The following is a 21,492-nucleotide window of genomic DNA, read 5'->3' as shown; positions in this document are numbered from 1 at the left end:
AGTGTGATTGTTAGGTTGCCTGGATCTCCAGGAAGCTATTATTGGAGTAATGAAACTATGCTCAAGGTTGCAGTAATTCTTGTTGCTGTAGATTGCTATGTGGGTGGGATCAGGAAGAAAAGAGCAATCTGATTGTGTCTAGGACTAATGTGGAACTGACAGCTATGGTTGTGAAGACCTGGATATTGATTTGTGAAATATTTAGATTCCCTTTTGTGTTGGGGGGAAGGGTTGACTCAGGATGTGAGACACTGCAAGGCCCAACAGGTCTCAAACCCAGGCCTCCATAGCTACCAGGTAGCAGACACCACCATGCTGCCACCCAGCAGCAGCTATAACCAGCTCATGCTCCAGAAGCCACTACTCACTGTGGATACAAACCATGGGAAGTTCTGCCTCAAGGGGTCTAACAGGCAGCAGCTTCATGGCTCCTGATTGGCTCCCCACCCTATGTAAACCCAAGAGGCATTCCGGGTAGTGTCTGGGCAACAGCAGTGATCTCCTGTTGCTGTCATGACCTTTCCTGCTCCCAGTTCTTGAACTCCTGGCTTCAACCTCAGCTTGATTTGGACCTCGCTTCTTGACCCGGACTCTGAAACCTGATTTGGACTCTGATCCTTGATATCAACTCCAGCCTAGAACTTGACTACAAACTCCTCTGCTACTCTCAACCTCAGGTTTGACCCTCCTCTGACCTCGGTCCCGACTGTCCTTGTCAAAATCCTGACAGATACTCTCTCTGCCTCATTCTGGGCTAGTAGTGACAAAGCAGTGATTTGATGACTGTTTGGTGTCCTGTGTGGAATGAGTTTGATCTCAGAACAGTTGACAATAAATAGATGAGGGATTGAGCTTTAGGAGTCGTGTCTCCCGGGTTCTACTCTCAATTATATGTTGCTGTGTCATTGTGTGACCTCAGTCAAGTTGGGACTGCTCTGTACTTGTCAGTGAGCTCTGCTTATGTTGTTTGAGAATAGGGATGAGGGTGTGGAGTCCAGGTGACTGAATATGATGGTTCAATCTCTCGGTTTTTATTGAGTTTGTGAAAATTGTCCATTTTTCTGGGCAATTCGGTGGCCTGATAGCATGGCCTGAGAAATGACCAAAACGAGCATTTCAATTCACATAAGACCTGATTGTAAACATTAAAAACAAACCAACAACCTGTCTTGGGAAAGTGGTATTCCCCGTTTTAGAGGAGAGGAGAATATAAGGAGATTAATCAAACAAAATAATTTTGCTTCCTCATCTCGATGGTACTGTGAAGGTTTGAGGACTGTTTTAGTAATAATGAACAAAATATGAAAGAGCATTCAGTGCTCATGAAACAGAAGATCTTGTATGGCGAGAGACGTGTCTATTCAAGGTGTTCAAATCATGTACAGTGACCGCAAAACCTGAGTGTGAGGAGCTGCTGAAAAGAGGCACTCGTTTTCAGAAGACAGAGAAAAAGAAGATGGAGAAGAGAACAAATAACTGGATATTGTAGCAGTCCAGAATTCAACTGTCCTTGGAAGGCTCAAAGAAAGAGGCTGGAACATTTAGGGCACCTAAAATATCAAGAAGACATGGAGGTCTGCTGGGAAATGAGAAGCCCATGTGTAGCTCAAAGAGGAAGAGAAGAAGCAGGGATTGAACAATATTTGAGTGAGTCTGTGAGCAGCAGCTGACTAAAAATAGTGTTAAGAAACCTGGCTGTCTTCATAAGTGAAGATGGTTCTTGATGGGTATCCTCTGTTAGAGACTAATTTACCCTATCAAGTTTTCTGGAACGTACATGTTCTGGCAGCCGCTTTCTATGGCATGTCAGGCATACTGTTCCTTCCAGACACATTACAAGAAAGTTTAGGGGAATGTACCAACTATGTTTGCCAGTGTTGAAGTTAGTTACCTTAAATACTGTTATGTACACTGGAGAGATGAAAAGAAGATCTATCTAGGGATGCTGCTGGAGTTTTCAGGGAGGAGTATGTAAATGCATCCTAGAGAACAGGGTACAGTTTCCTATGGGATTAATTGAACAGATTCAATATGTTTTAGCTACTGAAACAGAATTTCCTGTCCCAAATGTATTTCTTCACCGTAATCTGCATCACTTAATCTTTTTACTGCTTGCTAACCTGTGCTCAGGAAGTAGACAGGTAGTTTACTCACCTTGAGAGTTCCAGTTTTCCTGTACAACCAGAGTATATATAATATTTCACCCTGCTCTTTGCAAAAACCATTTTTCACTTCACTCTATCATTATCAGACTAACATGCCTGCTGCTTCCTTAACCATTTTTTACTAGATAAGAAAGATAGGACAGGGCTAGCCAATGCCTTTTGAGCATGGGAGTGGGAGGAATGTAACTCCTATGCACAAAGAACAAGGACTAGGAAGAGAATTAATTACTTCACTGTCATGATTAACTTTTGTTTGATGTCAACTTTACACCCTATCATTGCAATTTCTACTAACAGCGAATATCTGTCTTTGAACTACATGCTGAGGCTTTTTAGAGTTTTAGAGTTCATTATCATAATTGCTAACAACTGCTTGGGTTTTAAGGTAATTCTGTTCTTTATTTTCTGGTTCAAACTTCAGGAAAAAATAAAGCTTGATGCTGAAAGGGAAAAACTAGAGAGGCTTCAGGAGCTTTACTCCGAGCAGAAGACCCAGCTTGATAATTGCCCTGAATCCATGAGGGAACAGTTACAGCAGCAGCTGAAGAGGGTCAGTAGCAAGTTTCAAGATTGCACAAACTTTTTTTTTTTTTTTACGGCTAAGTTAATTGTAATATATTCTATCTCACATATGCAAAGAAGCATCTGCAAACTTTTTGCAGATTAGTTGTGAGGGTTAAGTATTTGTTTCAGTGCATTCTTAATTAATATGTTGCATGGTGACAATTGAGTAGAATGCAAATCAGTGGATTAAAATTTTTTTTGTACTATTTTAAAAGCTGTAGCCCAGTCACACATAATTAACAGCCTGCGCCTGTTGGCTGATGTGAAAGCTGATAAGAATTGTGATGTTTAGATGGACATTAGAGCATCACCTTGTAACTGAACAAGCAAAGACAAATATGTGGTTTCAGTAATTAGGATAAACTATATTAGCACTTAACTTTCATTGCCATTTGACACAATTATCTGTTGCTTTTTTGCCACACTGTCAACTGGTCTCTGTATGCTGTTGTGCGTACTTATTTTCTTCAATACATAATTTAGTTTATAATCTGAATCATGCATTGAAAATGTCATTCCTGAGGTTGTGTGTCTGCACAATTGATTTACATATCTGAGTTACTCTTTCATTCTTTGCAGCGGCACTGTTGCATTTTATTCAACACTTACACAGTCTAACTTGACTTTATTGCCTGTAACATAACAAAGTTAAAGTACAGTCTAAGTTAAAGTATAGTTAGGTACTGAAAAGACTGTAAAAATGGCATTGTGGGGTTCTTTTCTCTCAGATCTCTGAGGCTAGCATTTGGAAATTGTTTTTCTTCATCTTCTATTCAATGGGCACATGTGGTTGTTGAAAGGGTTAGTGAGACAAAATGAACCAATGTGCTGTTAGTGTACTACTGCCATTATGTTCTGTCCTTCTGTCATCTTTGATGGGCTAGGAGACTCAGCCCCCTCCTGATGGATGCTGACTCGGCCTCAGTTGTTCACTCTTAGCTGGACTACAGCAATGTGATATAGCTGGGCTTTAAGTTTTCAGCACTTAGGAAACTCTAACTTGAACAAAATGCTGCAGCATGATTCCTCAACAGCATTGGCTACTGCAAGCACATCAAACCTGTCTTCTGCTCTCAACACTGTCTTTCCATAGACTATCAAATCAGATTCAAGGTTTCAGTCCTTACCTTCAGGGAGTTCCATGGCATGAGCTCAGCATATCTAAAACATCAGCTGAGGCTCTGGGATGAAGACTGTGGCCAACAACTGTGCTCCTCTGGGACAATGGGACTTTCTGCCGTTAGGGTAAAGCTTATCTGTGCAGGAAGCAGTTTTCTCTGGGGCTGGTCCAAGACTGTGGAATGAACTCCCTAAAAACTAAGAACCATCATAAACCTGACCACCTTCCACTCCAAGTGCAAGGTGCACTTCTTTGACCTTGCCTTCTCTAAGATAAACAAATAGATAGCAATGTGTGTATGTATATATATTATATGTAAAAAATCCAAAACAAAACGTTCCACTGCATACACTTTTTCCCTTGGGGAGAGGATGAAAGAATAAACATGACAGATGTCAGTCACTTTGTTTAATCCACTACTGGAAAGCACTCAGACACTCTGGTGATGAGCATGTTATAAGAACCTGTTCTGAATAGAAAGTTCTTTCAAATGTGTGTATGCACAGGTGATTCCATCTTTTCATGTTTAATTCCTGTGAAATAGAATTCTGTGTGATAGTGGGATGTTGGCAGTAATTGATGAAGTAACCCCAAAGTAAAGATCAGCCATGTTTACTTCTGTTTATGATGATGGTAATGCTAAGTAAAGAAATCAACTTTGTATTTGTTCAGACAGATTTGTGGAATGAAATTGAATAATCATTTTAGACTGATTCATAGAACCAAGTTAGAAGGGACTGCAAGGGTCATCTAGTCTAACACTCTGCCAAGATGCAGAATTTGTTATGTCTAAAAAATCATCCAAAACAGATGGCTATCCAGCCTCCATTGGAAAACCTCCAGTGAAGGAGCTCCCTAGGCAGTCTATTCTATTGTCCTACTGTTCTTACAGTTAGGAAGTTTTTCCTGAGATTTAATGCTGTTAAGTAACCATTCTCTGATCACTGTAAATGCAAAATTTTTGCATGTGTGTTTGTTTGTTTGTCTGTCTTTAAAGGATGCTGATCTGTTGGATGTAGAAAGCAAACACTTTGAAGATCTGGAGTTTCAGCAACTTGAACATGAGAGCAGGTTAGATGAGGAGAAAGAGAACCTGACACAGCAGCTCCTGCGTGAAGTAGCTGAATATCAGCGCAGCATTGTCAGTAGAAAGGTAAAGGGATTAAAACTCAGCTCTTTGCTTGATGTGTTTTTTTTTTTTTAAATTCAGAGCACTGTTGTTTCACCATTACCTGTTTCTTTGCTGGTGCACATAAAAGGGATTTAGGTGAATCCAGAGGTAGACTGTCCATAGGAAACATTACAAAACCTTTCTCTCAAAAAGCATCATAGCAAGAATGACACTCATAATGATGACAACCCCATCTTCCCAATCACACTGCCCTCCAAAAATTAAATTAAACTAAAGAACAAAGTCCTATAATACAAACTCATCTCTACCCCCAAAATAAAATAAAACAAAAATACAAATAACCACAACCACAAAAAATATCCCAAGCAAGGCTATATCCTTAAAAGGTAGGAGAGCCAGATATTCATTATATCCTCTAGGATAGTGGTGGGCAACCTGCGGCAACGCTTCCCACAACTCCCATTGGCCAGGAACAGCAAACCGCGGTCACTGGGAGCTGCGGGGGGCCGTGCCTGCAGACGGTCAACGTCCGCAAAATGTCTCACGGCCTGCAATCAGCTTGCTCTGGGCTGCATGCAGACCGCAGGTTGCCCACCACTGCACTAGGGAATTCACTCTTGCTATGTTATATAGGAAGCTCTCTGATAATATGATGATGGGAAGCAGCACCTTTACCATGATCACCTTTATTAACTTTACTCTTTACCTTTAAAGATAAATTTACTAAGAGGTGAGAAGTTGCATTTCTACCTGTAGCAGGACCACCTACCCAGTCTGGCTTTGGGTTAGCTCCTACCTCATTTTCCCCTCTTGGATTCCCCAATAACTTCGACACAGACTTTCAGGTGTCAATGAACACTCCTCCTTGGGGTCTGGGTTTGTTAACAAAGTTCACAGGAAAACACAAGAACTCCCATAGAGCCTTCGTAGCTGGCTCATGACCCTTTGTGCAATGGTCTTAGTCCTATCCCTGCCAAGACTTCCCTGTAGCAGACTTGCCCTCCATGCTCCAGTCTTCTTATCTGGCTCCCGATGTTGTCAGGCTTGCAGCCCCTCTGCCTAGGAGCTAGGGAGAGTCTTTATGTATAAAGCAACTCCTGTAGCCCTCCTATTCCTCTGCATCTCTCCCTGCTCTCTATCGAGTAGTGACTCCCAGGGCTTCCTACAGGGAGTCTCCCTTCTCTTCCCTTTGACTCTCTAAAGGCTTCTCTTTTATCTGCACCCCAAAGGCCTGACTTTAGTCACATGATCTGCCTATCATGTGGCATTATTCATTTTGTACTTCTGTGGAGACAGGTCGGGCTGGATCCACCACCCCTTAAAGGGCCAGTCACCCTCTGACACATCCCCTGATACCAGCCTTATGCTGGGGTGCAATCACAATATATCAAGACCCAGATCATCTACTGTGTATTGTCTTGATGTTTTTATGCAGGCCTCCCCAGCTCTGTCTGTATAAGGTAGAAAAATTATTCATACTCTCTTTCCCCATGTCAGCTTCATGCTTACCAACTGAAGAGCCACTAATGGTTACTGCTGTTTGTTATTACTCTGTGCACTACAGTGCCTACTCAGAAAGAGTTGAATGCCCTATGCATGTAAAAGCCAAAGAAGTTACCAACCTAGGGACGCAAACAGGTGAAATAGATTTGAGTGAGGTTGCAGTCTTAATGCTGAAATATTTGATTGCACCAGGTGGGTCTTCAGATGTTTATGGTTTTATGGAGCTATTTGGCAAACATACAAAACTGGATGGGCTAAGAGACAGAAGCAGCCAGAATCATTGAAGAAGCAGTAGGGAGTGTAGGAGATGAAACCAGAGTTGGATAAGTTAACAATGTGGCAAGGCACAGGTAATGAAACAAGTATTTATTTAAATGAGGGCAGTAGTGTTCAGGATCTTATGTTTTAATTTTCCCCTTCATTGTGGAACAACCTGGAGTATAGTGAGATAAAAAATTTCAAACCATCATTGCTTTTGTTTGTCTGTTGCAACCTCAATAAGTGAACCTGATTGCTGCTTCAATCTTGCCCATCTCTTATCTGTATTTTAACAAATGGAAAATAATGCAGTAAAATGTCAGCATCATGGCAGAATATAACTTGTTCTACTTCAACACAATAAAGTAGACTGAGAATGTCTGTCTCTCCCCGTTTCCCCCCCCCCCCCCCCCCAGCTGATCTTGTCTTGTTCTCCTATCTATGGCACTTACAAGGAGCCACTCTCCATAGTGTCTGGTTCCTATTGAATCCTTCCCCCCATTTAATAGAGCGATTGGCTGTCATTTAGAAATTTCTTTTAGTTCTGTATTACTTTCTATATGATACTTGCCACTTAGTGCATTTCATCTTCAAAGCATTTAAACATTTTAAAGTAATTAAACCTCAGGCAAGTATTATTATTATCCTAACTTCACAGAGGGGCCAGTGGAGGCAGAGATATTAAGAGTCCAATACTTCAGAAGAAGTGAGGTTAGATCAAGAATTAGAATTCAGGATTTCCTGGTTCCTAGTCCTCTGCTCATGTGATAAAACACCTCATAGCATAGCACTGTAAGGTGGAGAAGAGAAAAAAACAATTATTTATTTTCACAGATAGGGGACGTTCCATATGCATACACACACACAGCAGTTAGAGCATAAATACTTTTGCTGGAAGGTAGCAACATAACACTACTTTATTTCTTAGAATTCAGAATAATGACACACAAGAACCCAAAAAACAGGCACTACTCAACCCATCTTACTCTGGGCTGGCTCTCTGCAGATTGATTGATCGCATTCTTCCCTACAGAGACTCCAAGCAGGACCAGGAAACGCGTTACAAATTGAAGTGATAGCTTGTCATCTTTAACAGTTTTCTTTGTACTACATTAAGGATTCATACATTTTTAATAGTTAAAAATTCTTTTCCAGTAGTTACAGTCTTAACTTTAAGAAATAGTTATTAATTATCACAGTTCTGTTTTGCCAAGTTTATGGATGAAATATATACGTTTCAATATATATATATTGTCCTTTCAAACTTAAATATGTAAAATGTGGTTATTATATTTGTATATTAGGAGAAGATTTCTGCTCTCAAAAAGCAAGCCAATCATATCGTTCAGCAGTCGCAGAGGGAACAAGATCATTTTGTAAAAGAGAAGAATAACTTAATAATGATGCTGCAAAGAGTAAGCGTTTTCTTTTCTTTGTAAGATGTTTTTTAAAAAATCAACAATATAAAAAAATCCAACTGTTACATGGAAGTTGGAAAAACAAAATTATCTCAACAGGCTTCTGTTTTCCAATAGCATTAAAAAAAAAACCACGCTTATTATTACCAGCCGGTTTCCTAACTAAAAACTGTAGTGGTGTTTTGTCTTATAAGAGGTTTTATAAAGATTACCTCACAATGAACAAAGTCTCTGCATTAAAAATATAGTAAACAAAAGCTGTTCCTCTGTCTTAGGATTTTTTATATATATATAATATATAAAAAATGCCAACATTTCACCCATCAAAGGCTATCTGGGAATGTGCACAACCTCTGCACCTCCCAAACCATCAGCATATAATGGGCCAGTAATTGGCCACAAAATCAGACTACTTGCCATGACCAGCTTCTGGCTAATAAAATTCTAGAATGAAAAAATGTATCTTTCGCCTAGGGGGCTACATTTTGGTTTAGACCACAAAGAGGGATTGGATTCTGTTCTCTGAGAACACCTTGATCTCACCTGTATGCTGGAGACAGACCTTAAGAGTCAGGCTTCTTTACTGTGTCAACTTGGAAACCCCAAAACTCAGACATCCCAAATCACTGGTCGCTTTTTACAATCTTTGGCAATTGCAATTGGACACATAGGATGTGATCCAAAGCTCACTTAAGCCAAAAGGAATCTGTTGGGAACTGTTGGAGAGTTTCAGTTCTGCTATAAATAAATAAAATTGAAACTGCTGTTGCAATTCTGGCCACACCAGAGGGTTTCCTTATACCCTTTAAATAAATAACTGGTATTCATTTTAGGTGGATAAATATTCATTTCTGAAATAAATGCAATATCTATTCCTCACAGGAAAAAGAGAATCTTTGTAATCTGGAAAAGAAATACTCTGGACTTTCTGGAGGAAAAGGATTTCCTGTCTGTCCCAGCAGTCTAAAAGAGGTAAGCTTTTCCTGTACCTCTGGTAAGCTTAATGTTTATTAACATTGGATGCAATAGTGATTTAGAGTTTGGCAAATCTTGTAAAATATGCAATCCATGGTTCATGTGGTTTTCAATATTCTGTTCTTGCTATGATTAGGAAACTTAGCTGAGTTACTTCTGGAAATCCAAATTAAGCCAAAAAATTGCTTCACAGATGTTTTTCCCATTCATTAAACTTTTGCCCTGGATATATTACCATTTTGCATTTGTTAGAGAATCTGTTTTTCTCTAAATAAATGCTTGAACCTAACGGACACCAAAAAAGAGAGATCTAGAAACAGCTAAGGGCAAGTGCGACTAAGTTCTAGTGTTCTTGCTCTTATATCGTATATTTTACATTTTTTTTGCCACTGACTTCTCCTTTTTTGGGATAGAAAAAATCCATTGTAAATGTGTATTTCAGCTTTTCATCATTTAAACACCGAGTTGAAGACTTTGAGCTGTTGTAGCTCTATTTATTTAATCATCGTTGGCAGTCAAAAGGGAAGAGGCTCAAAAGTTTTGGATGAGGTATTGAGTAAGTTAGGGGTAATGTGAAGGAAAACCTAGACCTTGCTGCACTTGTGAAGCTCCAAAGCTCTGAGGTTACTGTTGTGAGTCCTCACAACCCACAGCCTTTAAACTGGGGAAGAAGTCTGAAGGGACCTGAGCTACAGTCCCTATTTTTTGTAGTGATTCAGCCAGTGCATATCTTAGCAACACTGAATCAATGTGTTTATCATCTTAACTCATCATAATGAAGTTTCTGTGTCTGTGGATTGCAGTTTGTTGTAAACAGAAAATACTAGCATTTTGAATAAATTGTCAGATCTCTAAGGCAGCTTCCTTAACTTAGAATCACACTTGAGTTTCCTGAATAACATCTGGCTTGAGATTAAGTGAATAAAATCCTCCATCTTCTAGTGCATCTTTGCAATGCTTCTCTCTGCAGCCAAAATATTCTTTTGCTCATACCTAAAGATCCCTTTTAAAAGCAGAACTACGGTAGCAATAAGTTGTAGCTGTTCTGATCATCTGAATTCCAAAATAGGACATCTTTTCATGTATTAATAAATCAGTGCAGTTTTATAACCATATTCCATTCTTTCCACCTGTTCCTTTTAAAAGTGGTTCACTGTTTCATTTTTAAAAAAATATATTTCTGTCTACTTTTTATGACACTAATTCAGCAGTGACTTCCCCCCTTTAAAATGACCTTTTCCCACAGATCAAGAGCTGTGGCATTTGACTGATTTTATAATCAGCGCATTGAAGCTGTATTTTATTTTTGAAGTGAATTTATTTGACAGCACTAGACACTGAATTTCTCTTGACATCAGAACATGTACATCAACTATCCTGCCATTGTGCCTCGCCTCCATACTTTTTCAGTCAGCCCTGCTCCCTCCTTATCTAAGATTGCTTACAGAGATTCAAATTGCAATGGCTACTTTTAAGATGTGGACTCTTGTCCATTAGGAACCAGACTGATACCCATTTTACATAAGCCTCCAAACAGCCATCAGAGGGAAGCAACTTTAAGACACTACTAATTTAAGGGACTATTATTAGAGTAATTTACAGAATAAAACCACCACATCATAATACCAATCCCATGAGCCATCCAGGCCCCACAAATTTAGTTGAAAGATGTATCAGGAAATAAATAGGGATGGGTTTTAAAAAAAAAGTGAACAGAGGAATCTAAGCATTAAGCATCCATGAATAAGACTTTTGTTTTGGAGGAAATGCTAGTGTTATGTTTAGCTCTAGCTAAGTGGTTCAAATTTAAACATACCAAAACAAAACAAGAAGCACTGATGGCTTTACTTTGATAAAGTGTCTTGCTCACTTACAGTTGATTTGCCTTTTGGTAAGACAAATGTGTTTAGAATGACTAAAAACATTCTTCAAAATTGAAGTATTCAGTATTTTAAAAATATAATTGTTATTACTGCTTTAATGAAATATTTGATAAGACCACAGATACTTGGCTGTATCACTCCAAACTAACCTTCATTGTACTGGATACATTAACACTCTTGCATGTCTTTTGGCTTTTACTCCTTTTTCGTGTTTAATTTCTGAATTCCTCCTTTTAGGGTTATATCAGTGTAAGTGAAATTAGTGAGCTGTATGGCAATTCCACGAATAGATCCCCTTCCACTCAGCCCCCCACAGATGCTGACGCTGTTGCCACTGAGCCTTCCACGGCTGTGCTGGCGAGCCAGCCACAAAATAAAGAGGTTTGTTTGAGAGACATTTCCCTTTGTTTACATCATTCTTTCACAGCTATTTTTTTTTTAAATTTCTAGTGTAATAAGTTTAACCCTAAAACGAACTGTAGACTTAGCGATGAAGGGTCAGATGTTCGTCTGACAGAAAAGCCAAAGGAATTCTCCAATTATAAAATGTTTGGTTTTGGATTTGGGATTTTAGTGGCTAAGAAGAATGCCCCTATCAGAAATAAGTGACGTCATTGCCTTTCAAATAGGAAGGGGTAGCATATCCTTTGGAAAAGTAGACTCAAGTCATATAATAATGATAATTTGTATGATGGAGGTGAAGTGTTATTTCCTATCTTATTGTAGCTCATTTTTGTGGGGTGAATCTATGCAGAAGTAATATCTATCTTTAATATTTTGGGTACAGATCAATACCTTCACTTTTCTTTGTTGTTCCAATCTGTTCTTTCTGGCCTTTTTTGTGCTGTGTTTGTCACTTTTTGCTTTGATATCAACCTTTACATTGTTTAAAAAATAGAGAAGCAACTCTGTGTAAAAATGGAGTAACTTTATGACTAAAAAATTTCTATCTTTGTGCTGCTATAGTTTACCAATAAACTTGGTATTTAGCATTTTTACATTGCTTCAAATATTTAAATATTTATCTTACCAGTTCCAGTATAATGTGTACTTTTCATTCAGAACTCTCTCAATGAAATATTGTTATAAACTGCAGCTTGTGTGTGCCATGTGTATTGAGTAATTCCTAGTACAAAATTCTGTGTGTAATTTCTCTCTTTCCTATAAAGCTAAGATCATCTCTCTGTTCTGGATTTGTGTTTCCTCACTCTCTTTCTCCTCGCTCTATTGCTCAACTTCCATCAGTCCATTGGCCTGAGGTCATGGTTACACATGTAGATCCTTTTCCTTTATCTGATACACCACCTCCTCTTCCAGCTAAGAAACATCGCAGGCAACAACAGGTAACAAATTAAAAGCTGATCATCTTGGATTTTTTTATGGTGGCAATGAAGTCATTTACACATGAATTTTTCATGTGATGTGATTATCTAAGAATCCATAATTGATTCAGACTCGCAGAGTTCTGTACTTAAAGGGTTTGCTGAAATGTTTATGAATTATTACTGAGTGGTGTTGAATAAACAGTCTCTTCTTGTGGTGGTCTGTAAATGTGTTTAGTGATAGAGACATGCACAATGAGATGAGAAAAGATCTCATAGTAGCCCCTGGTACGGTACATATTGTATGTCTGTTCGCTGTTAAAACAAACGAATAACACAGTGGAAAATGCTGACACTTGAGAGCTATCTTAATTGTTGGAAGCTCCTTACAACAGTAAAGTGTCAGTGGTTAGATCTAACGTCATATTTAAATGGAGAGTTTTCTAATACTGTCCAACAATGGACTCCAAAAATATATTGCCTTTAAACTACCAGTTCATTAGCATTTGGAGGGGTTTATTTTTCTGTTGCCTAATAGGATGCCACTTGTAAACTTAGGCTTTGTCTACACAGCTTTTAACAACACGTCCATGTCGTTAAAAGTCGGACAGTCTAAACGCTGTTTGTTGGCACTTTTGTCAACAAAATGCTTCCACCCCCTATGAGCGAGGTTCGTATTGTTAACAGGAGTGCACTCCTCCAGTAACGAGCCATTTACACTGCCATTTCCCAAGACAAAACTTTTGTCTTTCAGGAGGGGGCTTTTTTAAGCATTTGTGAACGACAAAAGTTTTGTCATTCAGTTGACTGTGTAGACAGAGCCTTAGACTCCTTGTGTTTTTAAAACAATAATTGGGTGCAGGGCCAGCAATGTCTTCCTGTTCTTACAATGTTTTCTTAATCAACAGGCAGTACTGATGTCAAATTACAGGCCCATTTTTATGTACAGTATGATTCAGTTTCAAATTGGTGATAATTTAACATTAAGCTTTACTTTCTGTTTACAAATATTTTTCATTCTATGTGTGTGATAGCTTTTGAGAGCTTTGTTTAAGATGAATCTCTTAACAACTCACCTGTATGGAAACACATTTTTAGTTTTAAAAGGATGAAGAATTAAAACTGTTATTTCTAAAATCATCTCCCTGTCATTAATTTGGTCCACAATCTCCATAAAAAGAAATGGAACTTGTAACGTATTTCTGTGTCCCATTGAATCTTGGAAATCACACCATTTTTATTTGGCCATTTATATGTCTTAACTGGCAGAACTCATTAATGATAAGTGTTTAAATGAGAACCTTAAGGACTGCACAAGCTTCAGAGAGTCTTTAATGCTATTCTAAATTGAGAATAGTTGATCGTTTTTATCTTTGGGGACAATTGGTTACTGTTTTACCATGCACCATATAAATTTCTATGACTAGTGATATGTTTTTAGTACTGCAGCAGCCTATAAAATAAAATAAAATAAAATAAATAAATAAATTCTGGACAAGATGTGAAACAGAATATTTAGCTTTAAAACAAGACAGGTTCTTTACAGTGAAATTTCAAGACTGTAGATTTCATTATATTCTGTGTGAAACATAATTTACCAAACAGTTCAGTTCATTTTGTCAAAACAGTGTTGCAAATTATATTTTAAGCACTTTAGAAATCTGGAAGAAAGAAAGAAACAGCACAAGGAGAGCACATATTTGAGTGATACTCTACCCCGCAAGAAAACCACTCCCTCTGTATCGCCACACTTCAGTAGCGCTACTCTCGGACGAAGTGTTACTCCTAAAGTAAGTAATATGCCTGTATATAGCTTTTCCATTTCTATTGTCCCCTATGAAAAGTTAAGGAGTTAAGGTTGAGTAACGTAAGGATGTTTCAGAGTAGCAGCCGTGTTAGTCTGTATTCGCAAAAAGAAAAGGAGTACTTGTGGCACCTTAGAGACTACCAAATGTATTTGAGCATAAGCTTTCATGAGCGACAGCTCACTTCATCGGATGTTGTAATTATCCCAAAACTAAGGCTATGTCTACACTCTAAAACACTCTGCAACTGTTCCGCTGTAGAGCTTTAGTATAGACACTTGGGCCTGGTCTACACTGGGGAAGGGGTGGGTGTCTGATCTAAGTTATGCAACTTCAGCTACGTTATTCACGTAGCTGAAGTCGACGTACTTAGATCTATTTACTGAGGTGTCTTCGCTGCGGTAGGTCGACTGCTGACACTCCCCGTTGACGCCGCCTATGCTTCTCGCGCCAGTGGAGTACCGGAGTCGACGGGAGAGTGCTCAGCGGTCAATTTATCACATCTTTGCTAGATGCGATAAATTGACCCCCGCTGGATCGATCACTCTGGAGGTAAGTGTAGACATGTCCTTATTACAGCAACAGAAGGGATCCTCCCATCTGCGTAGGTAATCCATGTCCCCCAAGAGGTGTTTACTGGGTTGACTGAAGAATTTTTCCATCATCATAGCGCTGTCTACGCCGGTTGTTAAGTCAGCTTAACTATGTCTCCCAGGACAGTAGTTTTTTTGCACCATGAGAGACATAACCATGCCGATGTAACTTTTCAGTGTAGATAAACCCTAGATGTTACAAACCAATAAATTCAGAGTTAAACGTAAAGGAAATCCAAACATGTTAAGATATGGAAAGGCAAAACAACCTTAATTTAAACCTGTAGTGATGTCATGCAATAAGCACGCATGCATAAACAGTTAATTTATGATTACTATATAATAGTGATTCCAATTTCAAATGAAAGTGAACTGATTTTTAAAGAAAATTTAGAGTTCTGATTTTTCCTCATGGTCTTACTAGAAGGTGGAGATGAAACTGAAAATTGTATCTAGATTGTGGCACCATGAATCATTGTAGAGCAACGAGAGCCTTCATGTGATTTTAGGAGGAGAAGATACTTGAAAATATTTCAGAAATTGAGAATGTGTACAGCTAAAGTAGTTTATAGCTGATACTTTGTCATGAAATCCATCTGAGGTGTTTGTTTTGTTCGGAATTGCTGATGTACAAAGTTATAAGGTGTGCATTTTGTAAATATCTGTTCACAAAATTTTATGCAGGGTCATTTGCCACTAGGACAGAGCAACAGCTGTGGCAGTGTACTTCCTCACTGTCTGGCAACCATAACCAAAGAGTCTGAATCAAGAAGAATGCATAAAGGTAAAGTTATTTTAAAACGCTTACCAGTACTTTCTATTCATGGGTATCTAATGTTCATTCTTCTGGAAAGTAAATCCCAAATCAGTGTACTTGTAAATGCTGTAGATTATATTAGGACTTTGAAGTAATAATTTTCCTTTCAATATGAAAATAAAAAGCTGCATATACAATTTTTAGACTTCAGCAAAATAAGATAAATGGTATTAAGCTATATTGCAGGAGCACAGGCAATGGCTCCTTGGCATTTCCCATTTCAATTTGAAAGTACATAATTTTCACACATGCTGTAGTAAACAAGAAAGGTGCATTGAAGAATATGTGTTGGGTAAACTGGGTAACTCCAACTACTATATCTTGAGTGATTTTTTTTTTTTTGGAGACAACTTATTAAAGATACGACGTGTGTGTGTGTGTGTGAGAACATTCTCTAATGCCTTGATCTTGTAAATCACTCTTCATGTGCAGATACTTTTGCCAGGGTGGAGTAATTAGGGTTTATGATTGTCCCTTAAAGATGAAGATTTATAACAGATTACAGTTCATTTTAATCTATCATAGATGTGTGTGCCTAAAAATATTGATGGTTGTAGCTGTGCTGGTGCAACTCTGGAATAAGGACATGACCATTCTGCATCCAGTGTACAGTACTGCTCTGAAACATGTCCCTGCAAGCCTTGGTGTTCTGTTTATTTTCTCTCAGCTTGAGCTCATTCGTGCTCAATTTTTTTAAGTAAAAATATGTTTGATTCTGTTAACTCTGCAAATTCAACCATTTCTGGGATCTGAGAATCAATATCAGTTCTTTCTGGCATATGCATCATTACCAAAAATAAATATTCTACTGTAGAAATTTACTTAATAATTGTCTTAATTGTGCATTAGCCAAAATAGAACCCGTAGTACTTTTCCACAGTACTTTTCCATGATCGTTTCCCATATCTGTGTTGATTATTCAGGGCTAATGTGTTAAAAGCATGATTATAGCCTAAGAAAATGCTTGTAGTCGACCAAATCAACAGAGGTGACTGAATACATATGGAGCAGATTTGCTGAGTAAAATTGCACCATTTTTGTGTAGTCGCCTTACAGAATTGAACCACACTTTTGGGTTTGCCTCTTAGGGCTTCAGTAATCTGGAGGGCCTTGCACAAACTTTCTGTAATTTTTTTTTTGTCGTTACTTCCACGCTGAAGTATTTCAGAAGCAGCCACAAAAACAGACTAATTATTGTCAGCCTGGAAAGCTTCTCTGTTGTGTATTTTGCAATACAATATTTTGTACCCATATGATTTTGCTATTTTTTGTGACATAATTTGTTTGCTTTGGCTTACAAAACGTAAGAGACAAATGTTAAGCAATTCTTTTAAGTTAGAAGATCACAATTCTTAAAAATAGGAATGATTTTTGCAAAGTTATTTCAAGACTGCATTTAGAGTAGGTGATGTGAAACAACTGTGAATTGTTAAATACTTTTTTACAAATTGAAGATGCTGGCTATTATGGAAAGGATAGACCCACTAATTTTGAAATTCCTTGCCCATCTTTTATGTTGCAAACTCTGCCAATCAAATTTCTTTTGTCAGCATGCAACCAAACTATGATATGTGCCATATGAACAATTGCCTAATACATAGATCAGGAAAATGCTGAGAGAATGGGGAAGAGAATCACTGAAATTAGTAAGTATAGTAGTGGTGTAGACTAAAAATATATAGTCTAATTCAAGCAGATGGAGAATACAAAAAAGAGGTATATTGATACTGTGCAAGGTGCTTTTTTTGATGCCATCTGGAATAATATGTGCTTTTGTGATTGCCATATCACAGGAAGATAATTATTGCCTTAAAAGAGGTGGCAGAGAGGATAGCTGGTGTGAAGACCCTAAATTATTAGAAGAGGTTTAGGGGATTGGGTTTATTCTCATTGGGAAAGAGGAAATTTCTTGATGGCCTAATTTGATGTGTTGAGACATAATAAGGAACTAAAGCTGTTGATAGATGCTTTGCTTGCACTCACACAGGTTTTAAAAAGTGGGAGATTTAATTAAAACAGAGGGGATCTAGGAATAAATGCAAAAAACATGCAGAACGGTCTCTGCTTCACTCTCCTTCCTTAGAGATATTTTTAATGTTTATTACCTTTTTGCTCAGTTTCATTTTTGTGGGAGGAGTTTGAAGGATATAATCGCTTTTTCTGTTCCTAGATTGTCTTAAGGTTTGGGGAAAATTCTTTAATCTCACAAATAGGCATCTAAATTGTTTGCAGAAACTTTTCTTTAGACAATTTGTTAAATACTCCTATATCTTGAACAAATCAGTGAAGAAATACAAAAATGCATCATCAAACAAGCATTCGGTGTGTGGAAACCTGAGGGGCAAGTGCTAAAACCTTTGAATACAGGCACAAATGGGGCTCCAATAGAATTTAGTGGGGAGGCCTATACCGTGAATACAGAGGCATAATTTAGTCCATTCAGTAGAACTTACATTCTCTTTAATAGTATCCATGGAGAATGTGTGTTGCCTTAGAATAGTGAAAATTGGGTAAAAATTTTCACTCATGTCCTACGATTTAAACATAATTTTTAATTTAGTTTGTTTGTTATTAGGGACAGGTCAAATTCTGTTCTTAAATGTGGCTCCAGTTGATTCCATAGAAGATGGATTAGTGTAACTAAGGATCAAGTTCCACATAACTTCACAAACACATAGTTGAGAATGAAGACAAATCAGGAGTGAGCAGAAGTTAAATTTATTCTGCTTTCTTTCCTAAGTTCTGACAACTATATGATTTCCTTTCCTTACTACCATCCCTTTATTTCTTTGCCAGCTCTCCTCCTAAATAAAATCATTATTTTTATAAACATAATTCATCAGAAAGATAAGCTTGCCCTTTTGGCTACCAAAAAGAGTAACAGCTGTTGAATATCTCGGAAAGTTATATGTTACTCTTGTAGGGGGATTGATATGTTGATCTTGTACATCTTTCCCATTTCTCTTAATAACACTGAACCCCAGAAAAGATTAATTGAGAGAAGGGAAGATTCTTGTACAGCCCACACAGCGGGCAGGTTTATATAGTGGTATATAAGGTTGTGATATATAGACATTTGTGAAAACCAAAATATAGCTATTGTCTAATTTTAGATCTGGCAAGTGATGTCACCCCTCCTGGTTTACATGATCCTGCAATGTGCTAGAGGACTTCACAATTCTTTGTTCAGTATATTCTGTGGCTTTGCAGAGATAAGTAGTTTGTTTTCTCCCCTCCCCCCAATAAATAAAAGATAGATATAAATATTGTCTGTTTGTTCAGCTTAAGTGGACAGATCAAGAGAAAACATGTATAAAATTCTTTAGACATGTTAAAACAATAAAACTATATATTGATCTTTAATATCCCCTGCCCTTCCCCCAGAAAGCTCATTTTGTTAGTACAGCATATGTAAAAAGTACAGGCTTGACACTCCAGTGGGTTTCTGCGCTGAAGGTGATGTATTGTGGGTGACCTGATAGTTCCAATTTATTGCTTCCATAAGCATGCACAATCCCTTTTAATTTATTGGCATTATATATGCTTATGCCAGTGGTGAATTATAGTCTTGTATGATGAATGCCTTTTTATCCTTGCTGCTTGGAGCATATACCATAAATATAGTACTGTGTCACATAAACTGCAATATTAAATAGAGTTGAAGTGCTGCTCAGGTGTTAATGGTGTTTCCAGTGGCTTACAAGCTGTCTTGGGGCTGAAATCCTTAGGCCAGAGATATCTGTGTGTGCATATGTATAATTCTGTAGAAAGTTATTCAGCTGTCTCTGGAGGAATTGATAGCTAAGCTAATTCAGAAATGTTTTTCTAAAGAAGTATTAAATTAAATAGTCCTAAAATTATTTCTCTCTAATTTCTACATCACTTACCCCAAAAATGTAAATTTGAAAATCCAAAGAAAGTAAAATATAAATTTAAAGATGAATATTTTAATTTCACCAAAGTCAGGAAATGGAGCATTTTCAAATTCACTTTAATTTGACCATGTTGTGCATATTCATTAAGCTATTTGGCTTTATGCAGGAATAGAAAACACAACAGATAGGCAAGGGGACTGACTTAAATTTAATGTGGGAACTGCAACTTTGCATATCTTGATTCTGGGGCAGTTGATGCCTCATCTGCAAATAAATTTAAGACCAGAGGACGATGGTTTTCATTTGGAAGTATTTTCAGATCTATTCATACTAAATAGACTTACTTGCAAAGACTACCAAAAGTGTGAGTGACAAGTAACCTGATTTAGAAAACTAGACCTCACAAGGAAATAACTAAGGACTTGACTACACTGGCAAGTTTCTGCGCAGGAAAGCAGCTTCCTGCGGTGTAACTCCCAAGGTGCACACACTGCCACGCTACTTAGCGCGCAGAAACTGTGCAGTTGCAGCACTCTAAAAAAACCCACCCCAACGAGAGGTGTAGAGCCTTCTGCGCAGGGGCACAATGCCACAGTGCCAGTGTAGACACCCTGGTCGATTACAGTGCTGTGATTGGCCTCCAGGAGGTGTCCCACAATGCCTGTTCTCGCCTCTCTGGTCATCGGTTTGAACTCTACTACCCTGCCCTCAGGTGACCAATCGTCATCCCCAGCCCTTAAATTCCTTGGGAATTTTGAAGGTCCCTTTCCTGTTTGCTCGGTGACACGTGCAGTGGTCTTAGTGCATCTTTCCAGGTGACCATTCCTGCTCCATGCACCAGGTGAGCCCGCGCTTGGAGCAATGCCAAGCTGCTGGACCGCATCAGCATTTGGGGAGAGGAGGCTGTCCAGTCCCTGCTGCACTCCAGCCATAGGAATTATGATACCTGTGGACAGATTTCATGATGCATGACGGAAGGGGGCCATGACTGGGACACACTGCAGTATGGGGTCTAAGTGAAGGAGTTGTGGAACGCCTACCACAGGGTGCAGGAGGCAAACCGCTGCTCCGGTGCTACTCCCGTGAGCTGCCAGTTCTACAAAGGGCTGGACCCGATATCACTGTGGATAATTCCGTGTCTCACGTGCCAGTCGAGAGTGGACCGAGCCCGGAGGAGGAAATATGGATGAGGATGTGGAGTGGGAGGGGGACCCAGAGGCAGAGGATGATTCGGAGATCAGAGACGCATGCAGTCAGGAGCTCTTTTCTACCCCAGAGGAGCCTAGCCAGTCACAGCAGTCGGATGTTGGCAAAATGCAAACAGGAGAGGAGGCCCCTGGTAAGTGGATCTGATTTGGGAATCGCTGAAGTGAGTTGTTGAGGGTAGGAGAGTTGCAGAAAGCAGTCTTATCTCCCACTACATGTCTAGTCTGAGCGGTGGAACAGGCTGTTGATTGACTCCCGCACTTCATGGGGATCTCCAGGAAACTTTTTTGGAGATACTGGGCAATGCTCTGCCTCAGGTTCTTTGGCAGAGCTGCTTTGTTTCTTGCCCCATTAAGGGTAATTTTCCCGTGCCACTCTGCCGTCACTAGGGGGACACCATTGATACACACAGGCGAGCCGCATAAGGGCCAGGGCGGAAGCCGCAGTCTTGAAGAAGACCCTCCCTTGATTCCCTGCTCACCCTCAGCAGTGAAATATCTTTCGTAATGAACACAGCCTGTGGAAAATGTGGGGACAGTAATGATTATAAGCCCCTCCCTCCCTCCCCACACACACACAAGGCTGGCTCTCCCCAAGAGCCATGTGCCCAATGTACAGTACAGTCCTGGAACACTGATTTCCCCAGCCCCTGCAGTTACTCACCATTTGGGGAGTTTTGTGGCTCATGTGTGCTTGCCTGGGGTCAGCCAGTTAGGGACAGGTATGTGAATAGTGGCTGAGTTTTAAATTAGTGGTCTGAGTGTTGCAAACAATACTGCTTCTGTAAAATGTTGCATTTTGGCTTCACAGACATGACCTTGGGAGCCCAGCCTCCCTCTTCATTATCAGTGGCTGA

The 21,492-nt window shown here is 39.0% G+C and overlaps 1 protein-coding gene across 9 annotated transcripts in view; it reads left to right on the top strand.

The window, feature by feature from the left end:
- The window catches only part of PHLDB2 (pleckstrin homology like domain family B member 2), a 103,110-nt gene that overhangs the window by 59,274 nt on the left and 22,344 nt on the right, over positions 1–21,492 (top strand). For 6 of the 9 annotated variants that reach the window (XM_073306021.1, XM_073306031.1, XM_073306010.1 and 3 more), the window contains exons 7-13: positions 2,587–2,715; positions 4,847–5,002; positions 8,047–8,157; positions 9,043–9,132; positions 11,256–11,399; positions 13,990–14,130; positions 15,423–15,522. In XM_073306021.1, the coding sequence (XP_073162122.1) occupies positions 2,587–2,715; positions 4,847–5,002; positions 8,047–8,157; positions 9,043–9,132; positions 11,256–11,399; positions 13,990–14,130; positions 15,423–15,522 (871 nt within the window). The remainder of the gene's footprint in view (positions 1–2,586; positions 2,716–4,846; positions 5,003–8,046; positions 8,158–9,042; positions 9,133–11,255; positions 11,400–13,989; positions 14,131–15,422; positions 15,523–21,492) is intronic. The other 3 variants (XM_073306059.1, XM_073306041.1, XM_073306051.1) reach the window with 2 other exon arrangements.

This window comes from Lepidochelys kempii, chromosome 1, assembly GCF_965140265.1.
Source record: "Lepidochelys kempii isolate rLepKem1 chromosome 1, rLepKem1.hap2, whole genome shotgun sequence".
Classification (NCBI taxonomy): Eukaryota; Metazoa; Chordata; order Testudines; family Cheloniidae; genus Lepidochelys; species Lepidochelys kempii.
This window is presented reverse-complemented; position numbering and strand designations above follow the sequence as displayed.